This window comes from Dipodomys merriami, unplaced genomic scaffold (assembly GCF_024711535.1).
Source record: "Dipodomys merriami isolate MVZ:Mamm:240054 unplaced genomic scaffold, mDipMer1.0.p SCAF_97, whole genome shotgun sequence".
Classification (NCBI taxonomy): domain Eukaryota; kingdom Metazoa; phylum Chordata; class Mammalia; order Rodentia; family Heteromyidae; genus Dipodomys; species Dipodomys merriami.
The window spans coordinates 418,870-441,395 of NW_027206590.1; the positions used below are offsets into that span (position 1 = coordinate 418,870).

Sequence of the window (22,526 nt, forward strand, 5' to 3'; positions counted from 1 at the left end):
AAAAATTACCCTAGAATTTAATGTAGCATTAGAACCAAGATAACTCCAAAAGATTATTCAGCCTCTCTGGGCCATCAGACCCTCTCACTGAGTGAGCTTCAGGACCTAGCATGTCCACAGCTACACCCCAAAATGCAGAATAGAGAAAGTGGAGGTGCCAATGAGTCCTTTCCTGAGTGCCCATATGACATTCCAAAGCACGTATGGCTGGTCCCCAGGACCAGTTGCCTTTACAAATCCACTCAGTATCACTATCTGCTTGGTAAAGAGGCACATGCCACTAAGACATCTCCAACCATCTCTGGGAAGTCTTCTCTAGCCCCTTAGACCTAAAGAAATTGTGCCTTTCTGTGTGTTCTTCCCATCTGTCCTGTGGCTCATGACACCACACTACAGAGATCTGTTCCCATCTTGCCTCCTTCAGGTGAGCCAGAAACCTGGTGGGAGTCACCGTGTTTGCTGAACTGAACTGCTCAAAAAGAAAGGCAGATCTCAGCAACTATATGTTTAAAGAAATTAATCCACTAAGAATTACTAAGTCAATTTAAAAAATATTGTGAAAGTAACGGCACAGTTTGTTTACCTGTGAGATCCTTTTCTCGAAACTGTATAACAGGTAGAACCATGGTGTCTGCCAACTGTTTAGCCAGCTCAGTGTGGAGAACATTAAGCTGGAAGAAAATCATGATGCTATTACTATCTGATGCAGTTCCATTTCATCAAGGGGTCACCAGACTATTTCTGTATGGCTGAGCAGTTCAGCTACACTTCTTTAGCAATTCCATATCCTCCTAAAGTCGTAAATGAGATAGGCCTGGAGGTGGTGAAAATTAAATGCATGGTTAGGGCAGACCAGGCCATTGGTGGGGCTTTCTGACCATAGGTGCTCTTGATTTGTGGTTCTCTGGGTCTGCACCACGCCCATCTGCACAGCCAGATGCTGTAGTTGCTGGCAATGAATGAAGCTTGCTGGCAGTGCTCAACTTACTTAGAGGGCTGAAGTCACACCAGAAAAACTGGCTGTGGGAGCTGGACCGGCCTCACCCCGCTGCAGGCTTGGGGAGTCATCTGCAGAAGGGGGGTATGCTATGAAACTGTTGCTATGCTATGAACAGTTGTAGCTCTGGCCTTCCACTCTTTCTAAAACAGGATGATGCTCCCAAATGTGACGCCTGCCTCTCAGCACACAGTTCTAACAACTCTTATTCTCTCTTCCAACCTCAAGGCCTGATGAAATCCTGCCTGTGTTAAGTGGCCTAGGAGAGACAGAGAGGCTCACCTCTAGTGGTACCATTTGGGCACTTTTTGTGTACCAGCTTCTCACATTTACATTCACCTTGTGGGCTAGGTGTTCTTGTCCCCACTTCCCAGATAGGTAAATAACCTTCAAATCCAGAGAGGAAAGATACAGCGCAGCTGTGCACCCCACAACCTGGGATGTGGAGTCTGTCCTTTATGTTCACCACGCTGCTTGAAGCACATGCCAGCAGGGCACACATGAAGGGCCAGCCCCAGCAGACAACTTTGGGGATTCCTATCAGGGGACTAAGGAGGAAGTCTCTGCAATCTCTTGGCTCCCTCAGCAGTGACAGTGGTTATGCATTCATCCCACAAAGGCCTGCCTCCTGGGGCTGGGGCCTCAGAGGCAGCTGAGAGAGAGGCCTCAGAGAAGCTTAAACTCTTGCCCAAGGCTAGGAGCAGCTGAAAGTAGCAGCCCAAAGTAGCTGAAACAAGCTGAAAGTACTCTCCTTGTTTTAATCTAGCCAAATCAGGGAGCTTGCTTCTGCTGGAAAACATGAAGCCAGCCACACTAGTAAGTAGCATCAGGACAGAAGGGGTTAAATGTTTCCTGGAATGATTTCATTGAGAAATTTAACCTTTTTCATTGATGGCTAAATTAATGAACATCAACAAGTACACCCAGTACACCCTGGCTCTGTGCTTTCCTGATCATGCACTCAGGAATGGCAGACTTCCTTGTCAGTCTTTTCCTTCCTTGTTCCTTCCTATGGACCTAGGGGTTTTATGACATGAGCCTTTGAGGTGTATGGGTTGCTGACCACAAACCTTTGCTAAGGAGAGTAGAAGGAGCAGATCACTCTCATCTCAGCCCTTTGAGATCCTCATACAGAAGATGGAGGTAGCACCATCTCCTTAAATGGCTACCAAGAGGATAAAGCCTGACCCAATGTGCTGGGCATAGAAGGTGTAAGGAAAATGACTGCTGGTCTTAGGGACACCCTGAGGGAGCAATCCAGAAACCCTGCTTTTGTGGTAATTACCATGATTGGGAACCTCTGTGTAACATATAACAGACAAGAAAGACCCCACCTCAAGATGGCCTATTACATTAAGCCATGTAAGTCTCTGTTTTTTGTTATTATTTAAGAGTCAAGTTGCTTGTCTTGAAGCTTAGGCTCAGGTGGAATCATCGGCTCTCCTCTCCTCAGATCTGGACCCCTCTGGGCTGGCTGCACCTCTCACAGGCCTGTCCATCATGAGGCTCTACTGTGAAGCGCCTCACAGTGCCAGCCTCCTCGGAGGCCCTGATGCTGCTATAAAATCACCTTTAGGTTCTGCCCCGTACCCATAGTAATTGAGCTATATGATTACGATTTTCACAATTAGAATTGCGTGTTTCCCATAACAACAATAGTTCTTCACATACATTCCACATAGACGTAATGGTTCTATGACTTTGTTATGCCAAGACACACTGGGAACCAACGAAGACTAGCAGAAGGAAGGATCCTAATAAGCCTGTGTGAGCACTGTGGTCCTGCAGAGTCCCTTATGTAGTCCAGAATAATGAGAGAATAAATTCCTGTTGTTGGGAGCTATCTAGCTGGGATGACCTCTTGCAGCTGCCTTAAGAAACTAACATAAATGCCTTAGCAACTGAATTCATCGACATCCCTTCGATGTACTGTTTGTGCCCATCAAAGCCTTTCTTTCTCAACCACAAACATAATGCTATGGAGCATCTGTTATAGATAAACTAGAAGATGATCAAGTAGACCTAGCTTCTCAGATATTTAAGTAGATACTTTTAAAATGCAGCCATAACCAATATAAGCATGAAAAAAATGCAAAAAGAATAAGAAAAATGTCCCATGTTACTATCTTACCTCATCTACCACCTTGGAAAAATAGTGGAGTGTAGAAATTACTTCTTCATCACCTTTGCCGAGAGCAAAATTCTAAGACCAAAGAGATAAAAGAGCCAGGTGTTAACTGAAATTGGGAATTCAGCACTAGTGCATGGCCTACCAACTACCAAATTATTACCCTATCTAAGTCTAATGTATACCTGAAGAAAACCAGACCTCTGCCTGTCCAGCCCAGGCTGTATAAATACTACTTGCCCCTTTGGCAGTCCTTCCTTGGCCAGGCCCTTCTGTTTGCATACAATGATATCTTTATTTGCGGGCTCATTTCCTGGAATGGCTAGTGTTGATTCATTGGTCCTCCCTGGAGACTGAACCCTCAAGGACAGTGGATTACTTCTACAGGCTCTTTATAACACCTCACTCAGAGGACTTTGGACCACTGCCAATTATAATTCATTAGAGGAAGAAAAGAGAAGATAAGACAGAAGGGAAAGCTAGAACAGGGAAGGTAGAAGAAGGAATGTAAGAAGGGAAGGAAGTGGGAAGGATGAAAGAAAATCTTTACAAATGCCTTTGGAGAATTCTTTAAAAGCAGCCATTTGGGAATAAAGTAATCCCTTACAACCACCAGTTACCTGCTTTTCGTATGCTAGCAGCTGTTTGGAAAGCTGTTGGGTGGCCAGGCACATTTCATTCTGCAGAGAGAAAGGGGAAAATAGCAAGTAAGATTTGTCCGATGCCTATATAGTCACTGAAAAGGACTATCTCAGAGTAATATGTGTGTACCTGTGAAGTGACAAAACATTCTGTTTGGGTATTATTTAGAAAAGAAGATCAGTGGGCTGGGAAGGTGGCTCAGTGGTAGAGTGCTTGCCTTGCGTTCATGAGGCCCTGAGTTTGATTCCTCAGCACCACATAAGCCAAAACAGCTGGAAGTGGCGCTGTGGCTCAAGTGGTAGAGTGCTAGACTTGAGCTGAAGAGCTGAGGGTCCGCACCCAGGCCCAGAGTTCAGGCCCCACAACTGACAAGCCGACAAAAAACAAACGAAACAAAAAAGAAAAGATGATCAGTGTAATTCTAGCACCCCAGAACTCAAAAGGCTGAGGCAGGAGGATCATGAGAGTGAGACCAGCCTGGGTTACACAGTGAGTCTCTGTCAAAAAAAAAAAGAAAAGAAAAGAAAACAAGACCAAGACAAATCAAAAGGTTTAAAGTTTGTTCTTTAAAAAACAAAACTCTCAAAACAAATAAGCAAACACATAAAGCTTAAAGTTGCTGTTCCTTCTGGTCATTCAACCAATCAACAAATTCAGTGAGCAAGAGTGCAGCAAACTGTGTTGTCCTCGTGGATTCACAGGGGAAGCAGACATGAAAACACATTTGCATCCATGCTGAGAACTGCAAAGGAAAATTCTTGGGTGTCAGGAGCCTGAGAGCATTCAGGAGGAGCTAGTGAGTGGCTAAGGGAGAGATGTTTAACCAGACCCTGTGGAAAGTCGAGCTGGCCACAGGAAGGAGCTTTGTGGAGGAGGGACCAACATGTGGGACCAGCACAGAGCCTGTACGAGGCTGTGGCCAGGGGATGTGGGGCACGGGTGTGAGTGGAGTAAAGCAGAGCGGGACATGAGCTGGTTGTGGTCCTTTCTGCAAGTGCATGGAATGACACAGCACTAGGACCTACCAAATGTGACTACCCTGGAGCACTAGGCCAGTCCTGCCAGATGTGTTAGAAATCTAGCTAAACCCAAGCCCCAGGAACCTGAGGAGAGCATGGCTCTTTGGGAGGTAGGGGTTCTGGAGGCCTGTGGGTGCTGTTTCACTTCCAGGATGACTGCTTTCTTTCTGTTCCTCGTGTGGATCTTCTCATCGCCACCTGCATGGAAGTTTCCTCCCGGCACAGACACTGGCCTAGAAAGGGATTCCTGTGTCTGAGGCTCAATGCGCCTGCTCTTCAGACACAGGCTTCACCCTGAGACTGCAGAGCACAGGTCTGACCAGGCATGGTGGGAGACCCCTGCTGGCCTCTGCAGCCTTGGCCTCTACTTACTGTCTTCTCAGGAGTTATCATTCCTTTAAAACTAAGGCCTGGGCTCTACAGGGATTTGTTTCATTGGCTAAGGGGAAAGGGAGACTTATTAGAATATCAGAGCTGATTTCCACTTTGGGACCTTTTCTGCAGCCAGCCAAACTGCAAACTGTTCCACAGAGCTGGCGCTGCTAGCATGCAAGCCTTTCCCAAGGACCTGGCATGGCTGATAATTGTTTTCTACACGTTCCCCCTCCTCCTAACGTGCACCCTGAAGTGTATCATCATTATCATCATTTTATAAAGGGGATCAGAGGTTATAAGGGACAAACACACACCTCACTAGAACTCCCATGAGCTGAGCAGCAACTGACAGGCAAAGAGTTAATAGTCTGTCAGGTTCCCAGCTCAGCTTGCCAACACTGTGCCACTCAGATCTGAAGGCCAAGATATTAGCTAGTTAGTACAAGGGAAGACGTGGGCCTACAAATGACATGATCTCTCACTTTTCTAGCAGTGGCTCAGCAGAAGAGGTGGACAAACACTCAGTCTCTAAGTGGACCTGCAAGTGTAACAGGCATTTCTTGGTGTGGAGCTGGAACGTGTTAACCAGGTCTTCTACCACTGGGCCATACTTCCGGCTCCATAACACCCTGGGGACAGCTCTTGGGCCACCACCTGCACTCAGCTGCTTTCTATGAACCCTTGAAAAACATAAGCTCAGCATTTGGAGTCGAAGGTAGCTTGTGCAAGGCCCTAAGCTCCCTCGCCAGCAACACACACACCACCACCACTACCACCATCACCACTACCATCACCAGCACCACCACCACCAACAAAACCGCAAGGCAGCTGAGGCAGAGCTTGCTGACAGCATCTCCTAAGTTAAAGAGGGCCTCCCCCGGCTGTTGCCGAGACAGAAGACAGTGGCTGCTAGTGACAAAACGTGAGCTGCTGGCAAGTGGATGTTTACGTTAGCATGACTGCCTGCTACAGCCACCTTAAACCACCTCTGCGGGCTTCTGGGCAGGCAGCACTGACCACAGCTGCTATGAATGGATAGGCTGGAAATAGGTCAGAGGAAGTCCATTGGGATTCAAAGTGACGGTGTAGCCATCTGCTGTATCAAATGCGTATGGCCAGAAATGTGGCCCAAACCTGAAGTAATGAAAGTCATCTTCATCATGGTATGCATCACAGCACTGGGCTCCAAGACGGCACTCAGAGGCCCCGAGACAGAAGAAAGGATGCATAGGGTGGCAAGAACAGATAGAAGCTGCATCTTGTGAGGGGTTGTCAAGGACTTGCACTCTGTCCTGGAAGCGCTGAGGCAGCGAGAAGCAGGCAGGAGGATGAGCAGAGCAGATCTGTGTGGCACAAAAGTCCTGCATGGCTGTGGTGGGGAGGAGATGAAAGGGAAGGGGGGGGGGAGGCTTGTAAGCAGACTATGGGCAGCTGAAAGAGTTGTAAAAGAAGAGCCTGTGGCTCAAGTGGTGGAGTGTCTGCCTAGAAGTGCAAGGTGCTGAGTTTGGTCCCCAGTAGTGTCCCAAAACGGGGGGCTGAGCCCAAATCAGATACAGCCCCAAAGGTGCCACATCTGTTCCCCAAGAAGAACACCCAATTCAGGATGGGAGGTGGAGGAGCCAGAAGAAACAGTCTCCAGCCAGTTGTAGGTGGAGAGGCCCCATACTTGGTCCTCAGTCTGCCCCTTCTTGTCAGTACAGAAGGGGCCAGGTATGAGCTGAGCGCTGGGAAAGGGACGATCTTCCTGGAGTTCAGAGTCCACAAAGGGACCAGGAAGCCCCTTGTGATACCAAGCGCTTCTGACCCCAAAGCACACAGGGCATCGGGCACACAGGGGAAGGTCATTCTAGCCAGGAAGGAAGAAGGAAGGAGGCCAAGAGTGCTGGTAGAGACACTCTGTCAGATTGGAAGTCAGCCTCAGAAGCCAGAAGACACTCTCTCTAGTTTTCCTCTAGTTTCCTCTTTCTTACATTAAGAGTAGAAGGACTTCCACAATAAACTAGCAGAATCACCACATAGTACTCACTCAACCGTTAGCAGCAGCATAAACCTGGTTTTTAAAACATTATAATGAAAAATGATGCCTTACGAAATGCCTGGTTTTGGTTGTTTGATTTTGTTTGATTTAGTTTTGAGACAGAGTCTCACTATGTTTGAGGCCAGACTGTCCTCAAACTCTAATCTTCCTGCATCAGCCCCCTAAGTCCTGGTATTACAGGTATACAGATCACACTTGGCTTAAGTGTGTGTCTTATAGGAATAAAATTATGAAACTCTATAATCCACCTCTGTTTGTCTAAGTATGAAGTAGTTAAGGAATAACATGACATAAAACCAAGAAAATACAACTTGGGAGAAAAGAAACTTGAATGAAAACAAGAAATATTACTCTCTTTAATAAATATATATGGCAACAAACTGATCAAAAAGGATTCAGGATGTTTTTTTAAAAAAAATTAAAAAACAAAACAAAACAAAACATAGTAGGCTAAGCTTGCAAATAGTCCTATTAAACTTAACACTGGTCCTGTGGCTGCCAGTCTGACTGACTGTCACCGAGTATACAGCACCAACCACACATTTCCACGGCCTATGCTGCAGGAAACCATGGGATGGTTTCTGGCCAGAGAAGAACCCACGTGACAATCATGTGCTGTGAATTAAAAGCTGGGTTCCAGCCTCTTGGAATGCAAAGCCTACTTAATTTTGGCAAAACACAGTTTACTGGCTTGGAAAAAAAGAGGGTGTCAACTCTCTAAGTCAATGGCTGTGACAGACATGGAAAAGCCAGACTCTTGGGAACATCAGACACTTTTAAAGTCTTCAGCTTTTAAGCTTTAAAAATACTCCTTTATGCTGGCTGTTGGTGATGAAGACCTGTAACCCTAACTGCTTAGGAGTCTAAGATCTGAGGATCGTGGTTCAAGGCAGCTAGGGCAGGAAAGTCTGTGAGACTTTTATCACCAATGAATCATGGAAAAGCTGAAGTAGAGCTATGGCTCAAGTGATAGAAAATGAGCCTTGAGCAAAAAAGCTAAGTGGCCAGGCTCTCAAGTTCAAGAAACAGGAACACCACAGAAAACAAAAGCAAAACAAAACTCCTTTAATCATAGAATCCAAAGTTTTAAAGTATTGATTAACAAGCAAATTCACATATGATTACAGTAAAACATGTAGATTTTCTCAAATTTGGAATATTTAGGGGAAAAAAAAAACATACTATCTAAACAATCAGAGCTTCAAATTTAAAACTGACAAAGCAATATTGTTCTAAATTCTGAATACCAAAATAAGTCCATGAGAAAACTCAGAAATGAGCATAGGATTCTTGTTAAAAGTAGTTAGCATACTGCCACATTTATTTACATCTCAGCCCTACATTCTTGGGTTCACTTTGGTGTCCCATAGACACATCAAAACTAGTACTAAGAGAGAATTATGCCCAAGTCTGGTGGCTCACTCCTGCAATCCCATCTACCGGAAGGGAGAGAAGGACAGCAGTCTCAGTCTGGCCTGGGCAAAAGCATAAAACCTTACTTTAAAAACTTAAAAACAGAAGGATGAGGGGAATGGCTCAAGTGGCCTAGTAGGTGCAAGGCCCCAAGTTCAATCCCCAATATTGCCAAGAAGTGAGAGAGAGAATAAGAGAGAGTAGAAGAGATAGAGATAGAGGTAGAGAGAGGGGATGGGGAAGAAGAGAGAGAATGATATAGGGCCCCCTCCCCAAATACACACATCCATATGTCCACATGCACACTTCATGTGCACACACATGCCGTCCTCTTCCTGTGTTCCTTCATCTATCCATCTTGTTGTTCAAGTCAAAGGCATGGCTTTCACTCTTTCTTTTGAAAACATATTTTCAATTTTTTTTATTTATTTGCAGTTGTGGGGCATGAAGTTAGGGCCTGGGCGCTGTTACCCGTTCTTTTCTCAAGGCTAGTACTCTACCACTTTGAACCACAGCACCAGTTCTGGGTTTTGAGTGGTTAACTGGAGATAAAAGATTCACCCAACCTTCCTGCCCTGGCTGGCTGCAAACCACAATTCTCAGATCTCAGCCTCCTGAGTAGCTAGGACTACAGGGGTGAGCCACCACCACCTGGCTCATGTTTTCATCTTTAATTGCCACATAGTAATGGTACACCTTGATGGGGGACCATCAAGACATTCCAGTACATATTTATAATATCAGATGGAGGTAAGTGGCAGGTTTATCATTTCAGACATCTGCCATTTTTGTGTTTGGGGGAACACAGCTGCTGTCATCACTAGTTTTCCTCCTATGTTACAGAACATTTCTCCTACCTCAGGGCACCTCTTCCCCTTAACCATCTTTCTCCATTGCTCCAGATTCATCCTTCACCCACCTGATCCCTTCACATCCAATCCACCATCACTCTACCACCCCAATTCCTCTCACCTCCGCCCTCCTCTTTGCATTTCTGCCGCCCTTTCTCTAGTTCAAGTCCCGAAGCCCAGGAGCAGAAGTGAAAAGTCTGAGCCGTGGCTTCAGCCACACTTGTTCTTCCATGCATTAATTGGTAGATTTGGGCACGTTACTCATCATCAAAATCCTCAAGTCTCCTGAACTATAAAATGAGGGAACCCAACTCACAGAGCAGATGGGGAATTTAAATACAACCATCTATGCGAAATCCCTGAAACTGTCTGGAAGCTATGCAAAGCTCAAGCACCTCAACTATCGCAATCGCTCTCCTTTTGGGTGTCCAGCTGCAGTATTTTAGATCTGAAATGTCCATCAAAATCCCACATGCTAAAAGACTTGGTCCTCAGCCTACTGGTATGTGGTAAAACTTTTGCAAGGCTAGGCCTAAGTAGAAGAAAGTTAGGACATTGAATGTGGGTCTTTGACATGGATTTGGGGACTCTGGTGCTCTCTCATGTGCGCCCCCTGTGCGCAACCCCCCCCTCCTCCCCCCTCCCCCTCCCGGGCTCTGTTTCAGAGCCACCAGAATGTGACTGCTTTCCTGGACCACACTCCCCACCATCATAATGTACCACAGGCCACAAACAACAGGGCTAAGCAACCATGGACTGAAACCTGAAATGATGAGCCAATATAAGTCATTTCTGTTTATAAGTTGCCAGATATTTTGCCACAGTGATAGGAAACTACCTAACGGAGCCACACAACTCTCTGGGTGAGGTTCCTCTCCTCCCCCAGCACATCCAGCACTCACTGGTAATCATCTTGGTCTCTTAACCAACTCTAAGTTCCCAAATAGCAAGCACTGAGGCTTCTGCTATGGACCAATGGCTGATGGACAAGACAGTGACCAAGCAGTACAGAGAGCTATACAATCATGACCACATGTGACTCTGAAGAGCTATGTAATACTATGTGACACTTAAAGCTTCAGAAATTAATGAGAAAAAGAAACATTTATAGAAACAGCTTTAAGTTGGCAAGGAGTCAACAGTGAAAACTATCCATTGCCATCATGTTTTTATGTATAATTTATTTTCAAGTAACTAAAATCTGCCCTTGGAAAGTGACAGACATTGCACTTCTAGATCTAAAAATATTTGCTTGTGCAACTCAGCAATTTATTTTCTATGGTTTGCAAGCTAGAGATATTTGTTCCTCAAAACAAAGCAGTCACCCTATCTCCAGAACTGTGACTCAAGTCCTTTCACAAGAAGCCCTTGAAAGAACGTCTACACGCTCCCACACTGACACCCAAGACTGCTCATTTCTGAGAAAGACAAAGAGCACGTCTTGAGATACTAAAGCCACTGGCTCACAGTGGGAAGAGGAGATGCTGATGTTTCACTGTAGAGTTGGATTAAAGATGAATAAATACAGCAGTTATGTGGTCCCTCTACAGGTTCTTGTTACAGGAGAGCAGCTCTCTTTCTCAAACAATGAAAACAGTCTGTATTTAGTTTTGGAGGTAAAGAGAAGTGAGGAAAACAATTCTGATTTTAGTTCAAATGTTTAAGTGTGGTTCTTTTGATTCTGATTTCCCTGCCCTTGAAAGCAGTGGCATACCTGTGCTCCATAGACACGCTGCATGGCCTGCAGCAGCTGGTTGGTGTAATCCGTGAGGGTGCCAGCATCCTCCTCGAACACACTGAGCAAGGAGCGAGCCTGCAGGAAACAGGAGGACAAGGTCAGGCCTAGATCTAGGTGCTGAAGTCAGAGACAACAGAAAGCACCCACACTGCACAAGCTGGAACAGGAAGGAAAGGGGCCCAGTGATTTGTCAGCTTCATTCTTTCAAGGATGAAACCAGTGTACAGCAGTTCCTGGAGCTGTAAAGGAGAAACTCTTTTCCAACACGCTCCACTCCAGTGAGGGGACTTAGCTCTACACGATGGCTCAGGGCCACAGAAGAAAAGCCAAGGGGTTTTTATTGGGGGAGGAGGGGAAAGTATTTCCTGGGGTTTGAACTCAATGTCTGGGCACTGTTTCTAGGCTTTTTTGTTCAAGGCTGGCACTCTATCACTTGAGCCACAGCTCTACTTTCAGCTTTTCTGGTGCTAAATTAGAGGTAAGAGTTTCCTGGGCTTTCCTACCTGGACTGGTTTTGAACTGTGATCCTCAGATCTCAGCCTTCTGAGTAACTAGGATTATAAGTGTGAGCCACTGGTCACTGAGGTGAAAAGCCAAGTTTTATTACTTTATTGTTTGTTTGTCAGTCCTCGGGCTTGAACTCAAGAGCCTGAGCACTGTCCCTGAGCCTCTTCGTGCTCAAGGCTAGCACTCTACCACTTGAGCCACAGCACCACTTCTGGCTTTTTCTGAGTATTTTATTAGAGATAAAAGTCTCATGGACTTTTCTGACCCAGCTGACTCTAGTCCTCAAATCTTAGCTTCCTAAGTAGCGAGGATTATAGGCATGAGCTCCCATGTTTTAAAATTAACACTGGGGCTGGGATATGGTTCAGTGATAGATCTCTTGCCAGGCATGTTTGAAGAGTTATCATCTGACTTGAATTCAGCCTCTACTATGCACCAGTAAAATCGATCTAATAAAATCGTATTTGAAAAGACAGCTGCTTGTTCCTTTCAAGCACACAAAAAGAACTGAGGCTAAGCACGTGTGTGCACTAGGTGTGGACACTCAGTCAGTGCTGGCACACAGTCACCCCACAGGGACCAGATTCCTGGTTTTCTGCATTCGTGGCTGACTGCAGAGTGCCATTTTTTCCTCTTAACACACCATCATCAATTTCTGTGGTTTGGGTTTTTTTTGGTTTTATTTTATTCAACCAACTTTCAAAGTCATGGCTAGGAATTTCATGTCCCTCTACCCAGACCCATTGTTGAAAGTTTCAGGCACAAAACTCAAACAGCAAACAGAATGGCAGCTCACTTCTCTCAGAAGGTGAGCGCCTGGGGTGCTCTGGGGGTAGCTGCGTAGTGGCATTTGCTGGAAGGCATTTCCTGTCATTTGTGTTCACAGTACCAGGCATAGTAGACGCTAAAGACATTTGTATACTAGACGGTGTATGAATAAGGATCAGTCATCAGGGCAGATGCATCCGCTCATCGGACTTTCATGAATGTGTTTGGTACAGTAAGGATTTTAAATTCAATATCTGCAGTAGCAAGCAGCTCAACTTTAGAAAATAACCCATCAGACAAAGAAGAGAGGACAAGTTACAGAGATGCCTTTACTGAGGTTACACCAGAGGGCTTTTCAAAGAACGATTCATTAAGGCTTATGAAGTCCCAGCAAATGAATTTCGACTCCGTTGTTTTCTAATCTAACATAGCTAAGCAAAGGTTAGAAAACAGGCCAGCATTGCCATTGTATCCTGCTGATCTTGGGGCTTCCTTGGCTGCTGTGCCCTGTTAGGGCTTGGGCTACCATAATGCTGACCCAACCAGGGACCAGTCTCTGCCATGCCACTTCTCTTCCTCCAGGGTCTGAGCTGCTGCTGCATCCACATTCCTAGGCTCAAAGCACCCCTTACCCTGTAATCTACAGCAGGAGTTTAGGGCACTGGGATCATGACCCTCCTACCTTGCTCTACCTCTGCCTTTGCTCCATACCCTCTGAGGCTCTTCACCGCAGTATGTGCTTCTCCTGCTTTGCTGGGTCTTCTGAGCTAAGAGTACACACTCCAAATCTATGGATTCTCTTCAGTACTAACTCAGCAAACAGAATCCCAAGACAATGAATAAGGAAACTAAAAAATAATCTTTTTGGGGGGCGGGGGGGTCGTGGGGTCTGAACTCTGGGCCTGGGCGCTGTCCCTCAGCTCTTCAGCTCAAGGCTAGCGCTCTACCACTTGAGCCACAGCGCCACTTCCAGCTTTTTTCTTTTTGCTTATGTGGTGCTGAGGAATTGAACCCAGGGCCTCATGCATGCAAGGCAAGCGCTCTACCACTGAGCCTTCCAAAAAATAATCTTTTAAATAGCTCTAAGCAAAACCTCACAGAGCTCATCCTGTGTTAGGTCTCCAAACCTTGTAAAGTTAAAATCCATAGTCAGACATATGTTTTACACCAGGACCTGAACAAAGGTCAATAGGATACTTACACACTTGATATTTATTTTCTATTCTAGTCTACTTATAAAGAAAAATTGTGGTTGTAATGCCCTGGATTTCATAACCTCCTAATAGATGACAACCAGTAGGTTAAAACCTTTGCTTTTGAAGTATTTTTTTTTAATGTGGAAAAGCAAACTATTGCTAAAGATGTTCTCTGAACACAGACCGGGTGGCCTGTCCTTCAATAGACATTCAGTGGTGCTGCCTGAGCTGCTGGGCTAAGCCAGCCTCTGCTGAAATGCAGAGCTGGGAACCCAGCATCAACAGTGAAGAGAAGTGACTCTATACTCTGCAGGGCAGAATCTCCAGGGATCAGGTCAGTCCTGCATCCACATCCGTCTCTGACACTAATTTACAGAGCTAAAGAGATAATGAGTGTATGTAGAGTTCCTTGCATAGTGATGGGGTGGGGTGCTGATAGATAGGGAACTCTGACTGTATCCTAGGTGGGGCACTGAGTGTTTACCTATGCCATCCCACTTTAACACTATGGCTGAGAATGATTCATCTACCAGCCGAGAACCTTCCTGTAGTCCTGATGTCCAGTGCCATAGGATCTGGTTGTTTCTTATCATTCTGACATTTTTCTTTATAACTAATATGCTCTGGAGTGAAATAACTGGACTGTGTGACTTTGTTTTTGAAAAATACTGATGTCTATCCAGCTGAACCCTACTTATGGCTTTCAGTACTCTTAGGAATAAAACAGAACGGAGCCTTGTGAAGGTTAAAATGTGTTTGTGACTTTAAGTATCACCAACCTACAATACTGTGAAATTTGTTAGATTTATGTAATCACTTATCTGAATAGAAAAAATATTTAAAAAAACAGAATGGAAAGTGACAGGTAAACTGAAAAGAGAGGGTCTATATAAATGTCTTGCACAGAGTTGATAAGGAGATAAACTACTCCTTCATCTGTACCTCCCCTGGGCCAGACACTGTGCTAGGAACTACATGTTTGTCAGTCCACCTATTTCAACAACTTTATATATAGATACCTTGGTTTGATTAACCGCATTTTACAGGTGATAAAACTGAGGCCTATCCAAGTTAAGATGCTTGTTCTGCCTCCCTGATTGGAAGCAGCAGGGCTAGGATATAAACCCAGGTCCAACGGAGGGGCTGCCTGGTCCCCGGCAGGGCGGGTCTTGACAGCAGGCATGCTCTGTGGTGCATGCTCAGGATGGGCTGAGTGGAGTTGGATTTTCTATGGTCATTCCCACAGTCATCCTCTTACCTACAACTCCCAGGGAACCACAGCACAAATGTGCATGTGTGTACACTTTTTAATACTTTGGACATAGGATTATGATTCTATTAGAACTGTCAGGAAAATTCCAGGCTTCCTCAATAGGAATATTATGAGACCACACCAATACTAGAAATTCCACAAAAAGACTAGAAAGACATTAGTATTATCTGCAAAGATAATAGCAATCATTTATGGAGTTGGTAAGGCATGCAGAGCTGGAGACACTACATATATTATTTGTTCTTCAGAACAACTCAGTTCAGTAGCTGGTTTTACACTCATTCTTACACATATCCAAATACAAAACTCAGAGAAGGTGAACAACTCACCAAAGGTAATAAGGACACCTTTAGGGTCAAAATTCCATCCTTTCCCTACTACTCTCTGCTACTACCCTCTCCTGTCAGGATCACTTGCAGCCAAAGAAACAGAATCCAGCATTCTATGGATATAACTCTGCTCCCTGTCCTGCTTTTACCTTACTATAAACAAACTAGGCGGTACCCAAACAGTCCTACATATTCTTGATAGCATGTAATTGTGCAATAGTCCAATTGTCAGAGAGCACTGATTGTTTTCTTAAATTTTTAAGGTTAACAACAGTGGCCTTGAAATTTGATGGAGAGAGTGAAATGTCTTAGCAGAAACTAACTCAACTGAAAGGAAAAATTGGCTATAAACAAAAAGAGTTTCAGGACTAAAATTCTCCACAATGAAGCCACACAAACTTACCTTGATTATGTTTTCAGGCATCTTGCTTGTAAAAAACAAAAACAAAAAAAAAGGCCTGTTTTGCAGAAGGATGTTTGTTCCCAGGTGGGCCCTAAAAGCATAATCTCTGAACCAAGTCTTTAATTTCTATTTTATTTACATTAACTGTGAAAAGAACAAAAGAAAAAAGAAAAAACACCCAAAGAGCAAGCAACAGTGCTGGTCTTCTCAAAAGTGTACTAATTACATGATAAGTGAACAAGCCCCTGGCGAAGATGCACTGATGGATTCAAAGCTATGTTTGTGTCCTATCTGTCTCAGTAGTCCTCACACTGTACCGAACAGTTGCCTTACTTATCTGTCCTGGGACAGACTGTGAGCCAGTGTGGGCAAGCAGGATTATCTTATTTGTGGTCACATTTCCAGCAGTTAGCAGGGGATGATCAGATGCAGAGACTCACAAACAGAAACAGGGCAAATCTCTTCACCCCCCAAACACTCTGCCTCTCCTGTGTCAGAGGAAAGCAGAAAGAATACATGTGTATGCATACACAGAGCACTACACACTAAAAAAAGAGAAAATGAATAGATGTGTCCAAGGTCAACTTCCATCTCAGTGCTTCTGAGGTCACTTAAGTTCAAATACAAAAGCTTTTGTGTTCATTTAATTCTGTTCAAGTAATTACCAGTTTACTTAAGCAGTTCTTATATATAGCTCTTCTACAAAAAAAAAATCTAGAGAAAACAAACAGAGATTGGTTTCTTAGGATCTTTTCCTTCTGGTAAAACAACATTTTCTTTTACTAATGACAGAAAGGCCAGGTGCTAGGTTACTGGACTGACTTAAGCAATATCCCTCTTATATGAATGCTTCTTGAGTTTCAATCTTGCTTGTCATTTTAGTGTACAGTCCTGGCTAGGTTATCTAACTTCTCTGCACCTTGGCCATTTTACAGAGGACCTACTTTGAAAGACTATACAGTGCCACAATCTGGGCATTTGCAACTGTTTTGATTCTTTCACATAAAACAGATGAGATTCCTTTGATTCCTTTTATTGCAAGCATCAGGCACAAACCACATACAAAAGAGTACTAAATATGCTCTGAGGATATTAAAGACCTTCTTAAAGCTAGTTCCCATTCTATACAACCTTAGAGAGAACCCCCTGGAGGAGAAAGCCAAGTCTCAACAGCAGTGACAAATACACTACATTCAAAGAGTCATTAAATAGGAATAGAGATGCCTCCAAATGTCTTTTCCCTCACAGAAGTTCAAAATGACAAACCACATAAACGTGACAGAATTTTAAGTTTCCATGGTACCCTGAAGATCTGCTCCATATCCTTTTGTTTTCTCTAGAGGTTCTACAGAGGAGAAAACTGAGCCTCACAGGATGAGGATTAAGTGACTTGCCCAAATCACATGACAGTGTTAGAGCCAGAACTGCAATCTACGTCTCCTTACTCCTCCCTCTTCACTGAGCAAATGCTGAACACTGTCTATTCATTTCTGTGAGGCCTTAACTTCAGAACATGTTCTATCAGTGAGAACAATACAGAGAACTAGTACTTCTCTCAACTGGCTTACACATCACGAGCTTTAAGAAAGGAATGTGTATCCTTTTGCCTCTGTACCTCCAGCTCCCAAGCAGATAGAAACTCTTGGTCACCATGATGGGAACATATTTCATATTATGCTTGGATCCCACACAACAGGTGTGAGGATGATGACTAGCCTTCTGCCACTGGCTTTGGCCTAATTAAAACACCCCAAGTCTAGAGCAGTATTAAGAGGCCTTTGAAAAGTTGTCCTGGTGGAGGCCACAAAATAAAATAAAAATCGCAGCTCACTTTGTTTCTTCCTTGACTACATAAAGAGAATCAGGTGCACATACCCGTGCACGCACATACAAATACACAAATACACACACACACACAAGAGCAAAAGGTCTACACAGCCCTTTTGACTTTTTAGAAAGGAAGAGAAGCAGAATGGATCGAAGTAAGTCCATGGAAAGATTGCTCTGGGATGTACAATTCAAATCGAGGAAAGGAAAAGGGACCTCCAAAAAGAGGGGAAACTGTGAGAGAAGACCAGCTTAATCATACTCTAATGTATCAAGAGTTGAGACCCTAGGGAATAAAGATATCAACTTAAACAGAAACAGGGGGAGAGGGGAGGAAGTGTTGGAGGAAAGAGAACACAAGTTCCCCGGGGGAAATGATGAACTGGAACTAAGTTAGCCACTCTGCACTCTTTCGCTCTATTTACACAACAGTTTTCACCCCCAGGCTCAAAGGATTTGATTGTTTGATCGACATCTCCAGAGTGCAAATGAATCCCGCCCCCCCCCCCCAAAGACAAACCATAAATGCTTTGGGCAGATGTTGGAATTTTCTCTTCACAAACGGAAAACGAAGGCAAAAGGGGGCCTGAGACTGCGGAAAGGGGAAAGGGGGGGGTAGGTTCTCAACTTCTATTCTGGACCCTAAATCCACCGGGTCTCCTCCCATCAGCCACTGTAGAAAGTAGTAACACAAATTAAAGTAGACTTTGTTGGCCAAAGCCTTCTCCTTTCGTTCTCCTCCCCACCCTGTGAGACGGGGACCGCGATACCCGTGCTTTACAGAGGACCGAGAATGAAGGCACAAGGATGGAGATGATTACTTTTTAAACAAAAATGACCCAGCTGACAAGGGACGGCGACAGCTCGCAGCAGCCGAGCTGGGCGGAGGGGGTGACGCGGGAACTCCGGCTGGGATGGGACACGGGACCAGGGGGAACTTGGGCCCCCCCCCCGGGCCGCCCCCGGGGGGTCGGTGCAGAGCCCGCGGGCCCCTCTCCCCACCCGCGGCCCGGGGGTACCTGGGGGCTGTCCTGCAAGGCCTCCTCCAGCAGGAGCTTGTCCACGGCGGGCATGGCGCGAGGCGGCGGGGCCGAGGGCGGGCGACGGCGGGGACGCGGGGCCGGAGCGGTCACAGCCGGGGATGCTCAGGCCTCGGGGTGCTCGGGAGACTCCGGGTGCTCGGCTGCCACCGCCCCCCCCCCGCCCCCACCGTGCGCCCGCCCTCCCGCAGCCCCTCCCCTCAGCCCGGCCCGCGGCCGAACAGGATCAACAGGAAGTGTGGCGGATGCCCGGCCGGACACCGGAAGTGTGGCTGCCACGTTTCCGGCCTCTGCCCCCCCCCCCTCCCCAGGCCAGACCCCAAGGGTTCCGCCTCTAAGGCCACCCTGGCCCCACTGGGCCTGTGTCGCTGTTCCAGGCTTCTACAGCCTGAGAAGATGGGAAGATGAAGTTCTTACCCTCTCTGGGTCACAGGAAAGAGGAAGGCAGAGAGTTTGCTGCTGTGACTCTCTCTGGCTCCTTTTTTTTAAAACGTGAGAGCAGTCCTACTCTTGTCAACAGTTTTGCTTAATCAATCCCAGGGCCTCTAAACAGCTCTGAGAAGGGGGGGGGGGGGGGGGGGGAAGAAACCACCACCACCAGGTAACTATGAATCACCGGTGACATTCAGACGCGGCCATTTAGAATCCACAGTTATTTGATTTGGGCCATGTAATTAGGTTTTATCTTCCTGGTTTCTTGTGTTTGGGCATTTTAGAGAATTTCATAATACAGTTTTCATAATTAGAAAAGATAATCTAGCTCAGTGTTGTGATTTAAAGATGAGAGCTTGGACCCTGGAGAATGAAGTGATTTGCTTCATGCAGTGAAAGCTAGAGAGAGAAGAAAGGGAAGGGGAACTTGGACATTTGATGATGATGATGATGATGATGATGATGATGAAATCTTGGAAGTTTCTTTTTTAGGAATCAATAAGATTTTTTTCACCTGGACATATTTCCAAAATCAGCAAGAAGAATAGGATACTGTAGAAATTCTTCATTCTGTTAAAACTACTTTAGGTATATTAAGAAAATCTGTGTTGCAAATACCTCCAAAAGTGAAAAGCAAAGTTGTCCTGTTTTATGTCTTGAACTACTCTATGCTTTCCATCTAGCATCATTCTCTTTAGGCTCACAGCATGTAAATACAAGGCTCTGAGTTCAAACCTTAATGCAACCACAAAAAGAAAAGAAAGGAAAAAGATGTAAGAGAAAGGCAGAAATCAAGAAGGCACCTGTTTTGAGAAGATGCCTAGTATGCTCACATTGGAGTACATGCACTGAGATTCTTTCCTTTGCTAACAATGTTCTTTCACTTGCTTCTCTTCAGGAAAGGACAACTACAACCTTCCAGTCCTATTTGTGTATGTGTACGTGTACACACATGTGTGTAACCTCCATTTGCTAATGTCCCCTCCCGGCAAATACAGCTTCCTCTTCCTGGGTGCATTTCAGTAGCATTTAGCTAAGTAATTTCAGAATATTTCATTTCTTACTCAGTTTTACAGCTAGTGTGAGCAGGAAATAAACTTATTTTCACAATTATGGTGCCTCATACATAATCTAACCCCTAAGCAGATGCTTGGTAAATGTGCATTACAATGTAATGTTTGTTATTGTAATTTGCACAAGAATTAGTCCTCTGCAATTTTAAAGGTGCTTTCATAACTCTCATTTCACTTCATGCCACAGTGCTATGACTTTTCCAGCTATCCACTCACCTTTTAGTTCTTACTATGTGCTGACCTCTTCTCTAGAAGCAGAGGATGAAACAAATGGGAGCCCCTGTCCTAACGGAGCATGTATTTGAATAGGGGAGATGATAATGAAGAAATAAAATTTGATAATCAGATAATAACAATGGGCAAAGAAATAGAGGATTATAGGAAATGAGGTAATTAGAAAGGACTTTTTGAAGTGGCTAACATTTGGGCTGAGAACTAAATAAAGTAAGTAACCAATAATACCTGAAGGAAAGAGCAAGAGTAAGAGCCTTGGGGAAGGCCTCTCTAGTTTAACAAGAGGCCAGTATGGCTGGAACAAATTAAGGGAGGGAAGAATGGGAGGAAATGAGGTTGAAGAGATGCCAGGTACCAGGTCACCAGAGGGAGTAGGTACGGCAGAATGCCATTATAAGTATGAGCAACTGAGTTGCCAGGACCAAGGAAGCCATGGTAATCATTCAACCAAGATGGAATTCCAGATCAAAGTCTGGAGTAGCAGTAGAAATGATGAGAAGTAGGTGAACCTGGATGATTTTTAAAAGCGGATCTTTCCCACCCACCCTAAGTCATTCAATGCCCCATACAATGCCCCCCCACACACACACATACATATGCCTGCCTACATCCCATCAGCCAGAACTTGGTCACTGAACCACATAGTTACAAGGAAAACAGTTTTGTTTTATTTTGTGTTTTTATAACTTCCTTGGGACTTTTGCTGGGACTTAAAGTTGACTTTCCATTTGAACTCATAAAACAAGATAAAGGTCAGGAAAATAATGTTTCAGTCATAAGGTCATGACTTTGAATTTCTGCAAATTTAGCAACCGGGCCCTGTGAACCAGTGACTTTTTAAAGTGGCAATAGTTTTCTATTGGAAAACTCTCAATAGAAATCAAGAGAGAATCAAAGAGTTGTAGCATGAGAATTCCTCAATCTGAAAGCCCAGAATTTATAGAGTACGAAGGTGGATGGGTGCATTAGGAGAAAGTATGGTAGGAAATTGTTGGTCTTGGCGTTAGACCTGACTTGGACCTTGCTATCCATGAGGCTTTGGACAAGGTATATTGTTAGGTTTTTAAAAAGAGGTGGCCGAGTAAGAACAGCACCAGCACACACGTGGTATTCAGGTAAGGGGTAGGTTTATTCAGTAGACCTGCTGGGACCAGGCAAGGTTGGCACTCCACGTGGCTGGGAAAGGCCTAGGAAAGAGAGAGAGCTGGGAAAGAGAGAGGAAAGAGAGAGAGAAAAAGCTTGAGAAGAGCTAGACAAGAGCAGAGAGAGAGGTAGCCGAGTAAGAACAGCAGCACTCACATGGTATTCAGGTAAGGGGTAGGTTTATTCAGTAGACCTGCTGGGACCAGGCAAGGTTGGCACTCCACATGGCTGGGAAAGGCCTGGGAATGAGAGAGAGCTGGGAAAGAGAGGAAAGAGCTAGAGTAGAGAGAAAGCAGAGAGAGTTAGAAAAGAGCAGCAAGAGAGCCCTCTGGGCCTGGGCTAGGCCTTATCTAGGGTATGGGCGGAGAAAGGTGTGGCTACATCAAATTCAGATGTGACCTCAGAGGATGCAGATGTGACCTCTTCCAGGTGTCCCAGTTGCCTAGGTAACGCAGGTACTGGGTGGAGACTTTGCTGCGAGGAGGGTGGAGTCTGCTGGCCATCCAGGAGCGGACCTTACATATATAACTCCCCTGAGCCTCAGTTCCTCTCTCTGTGAGATGGGTATGATGAGGCCTAGGGTACACTATTAACTTGAATTAAGTTGCAAGTGATAAAAATGGGACTTACCAGCTTAAAGAAAACAAACATTTGGAAAAATAGGACCTTGATTCTTGCCTTGTCAAACCAAGAGGGGCTACAAGGGAAACTGGGAACTGCCTGGTGCAAAGAAAGCCTCCTACATTCATTCTGCCTCTCATCCAAACACTTGTCTCCCAACTGGCTTCATTCACTTCACTCTGAGTCTCAGAGTGTCTACAATCAGCTCTGCTGGTGCCACCAGCATCATTTCCAGGCAAGAGAAGAAAACTGGAAAGTTGTCGTCTCTGCCTACTATCCTGGCTTGGCCACAGCTGTCCATGACTTGGACCACCAGTTGCTGCTGGTACTGCTGTGTATCCACACCACCAGGTGCCATATGGACACCCAAGCCTAGGTCATCAGAGCTCCACCGCTGAGGCCAGGGCAGGTGGGGCTGTTACCAGAGGAAGGGGGATGGGGATGCTAGCTTAGCTGTACAGACTGAAACAATGTGATAA

The 22,526-nt window shown here is 45.2% G+C and overlaps 1 protein-coding gene across 3 annotated transcripts in view; it reads right to left on the reverse strand.

Moving 5' to 3' along the window:
• Appl2 (adaptor protein, phosphotyrosine interacting with PH domain and leucine zipper 2) overlaps nucleotides 1-18,720 on the reverse strand; it is a 44,026-nt gene extending 25,306 nt beyond the window's left edge. Inside the window, exons 1-5 of one of the 3 annotated variants that reach the window (XM_070014403.1) lie at nucleotides 18,524-18,719; nucleotides 11,178-11,276; nucleotides 3,746-3,805; nucleotides 3,129-3,200; nucleotides 584-671 (exon numbers count right to left, since the gene is read on the reverse strand). In XM_070014403.1, coding sequence (XP_069870504.1) covers nucleotides 584-671; nucleotides 3,129-3,200; nucleotides 3,746-3,805; nucleotides 11,178-11,276; nucleotides 18,524-18,577 — 373 coding nt within the window. In that variant the 5' untranslated portion in view covers nucleotides 18,578-18,719. Of the gene's footprint in view, nucleotides 1-583; nucleotides 672-3,128; nucleotides 3,201-3,745; nucleotides 3,806-11,177; nucleotides 11,277-18,523 lie in introns of all 3 variants that reach the window. The other 2 variants (XM_070014402.1, XM_070014401.1) reach the window with 2 other exon arrangements.
• Nucleotides 18,721-22,526: the final 3,806 nt, after the last annotated feature.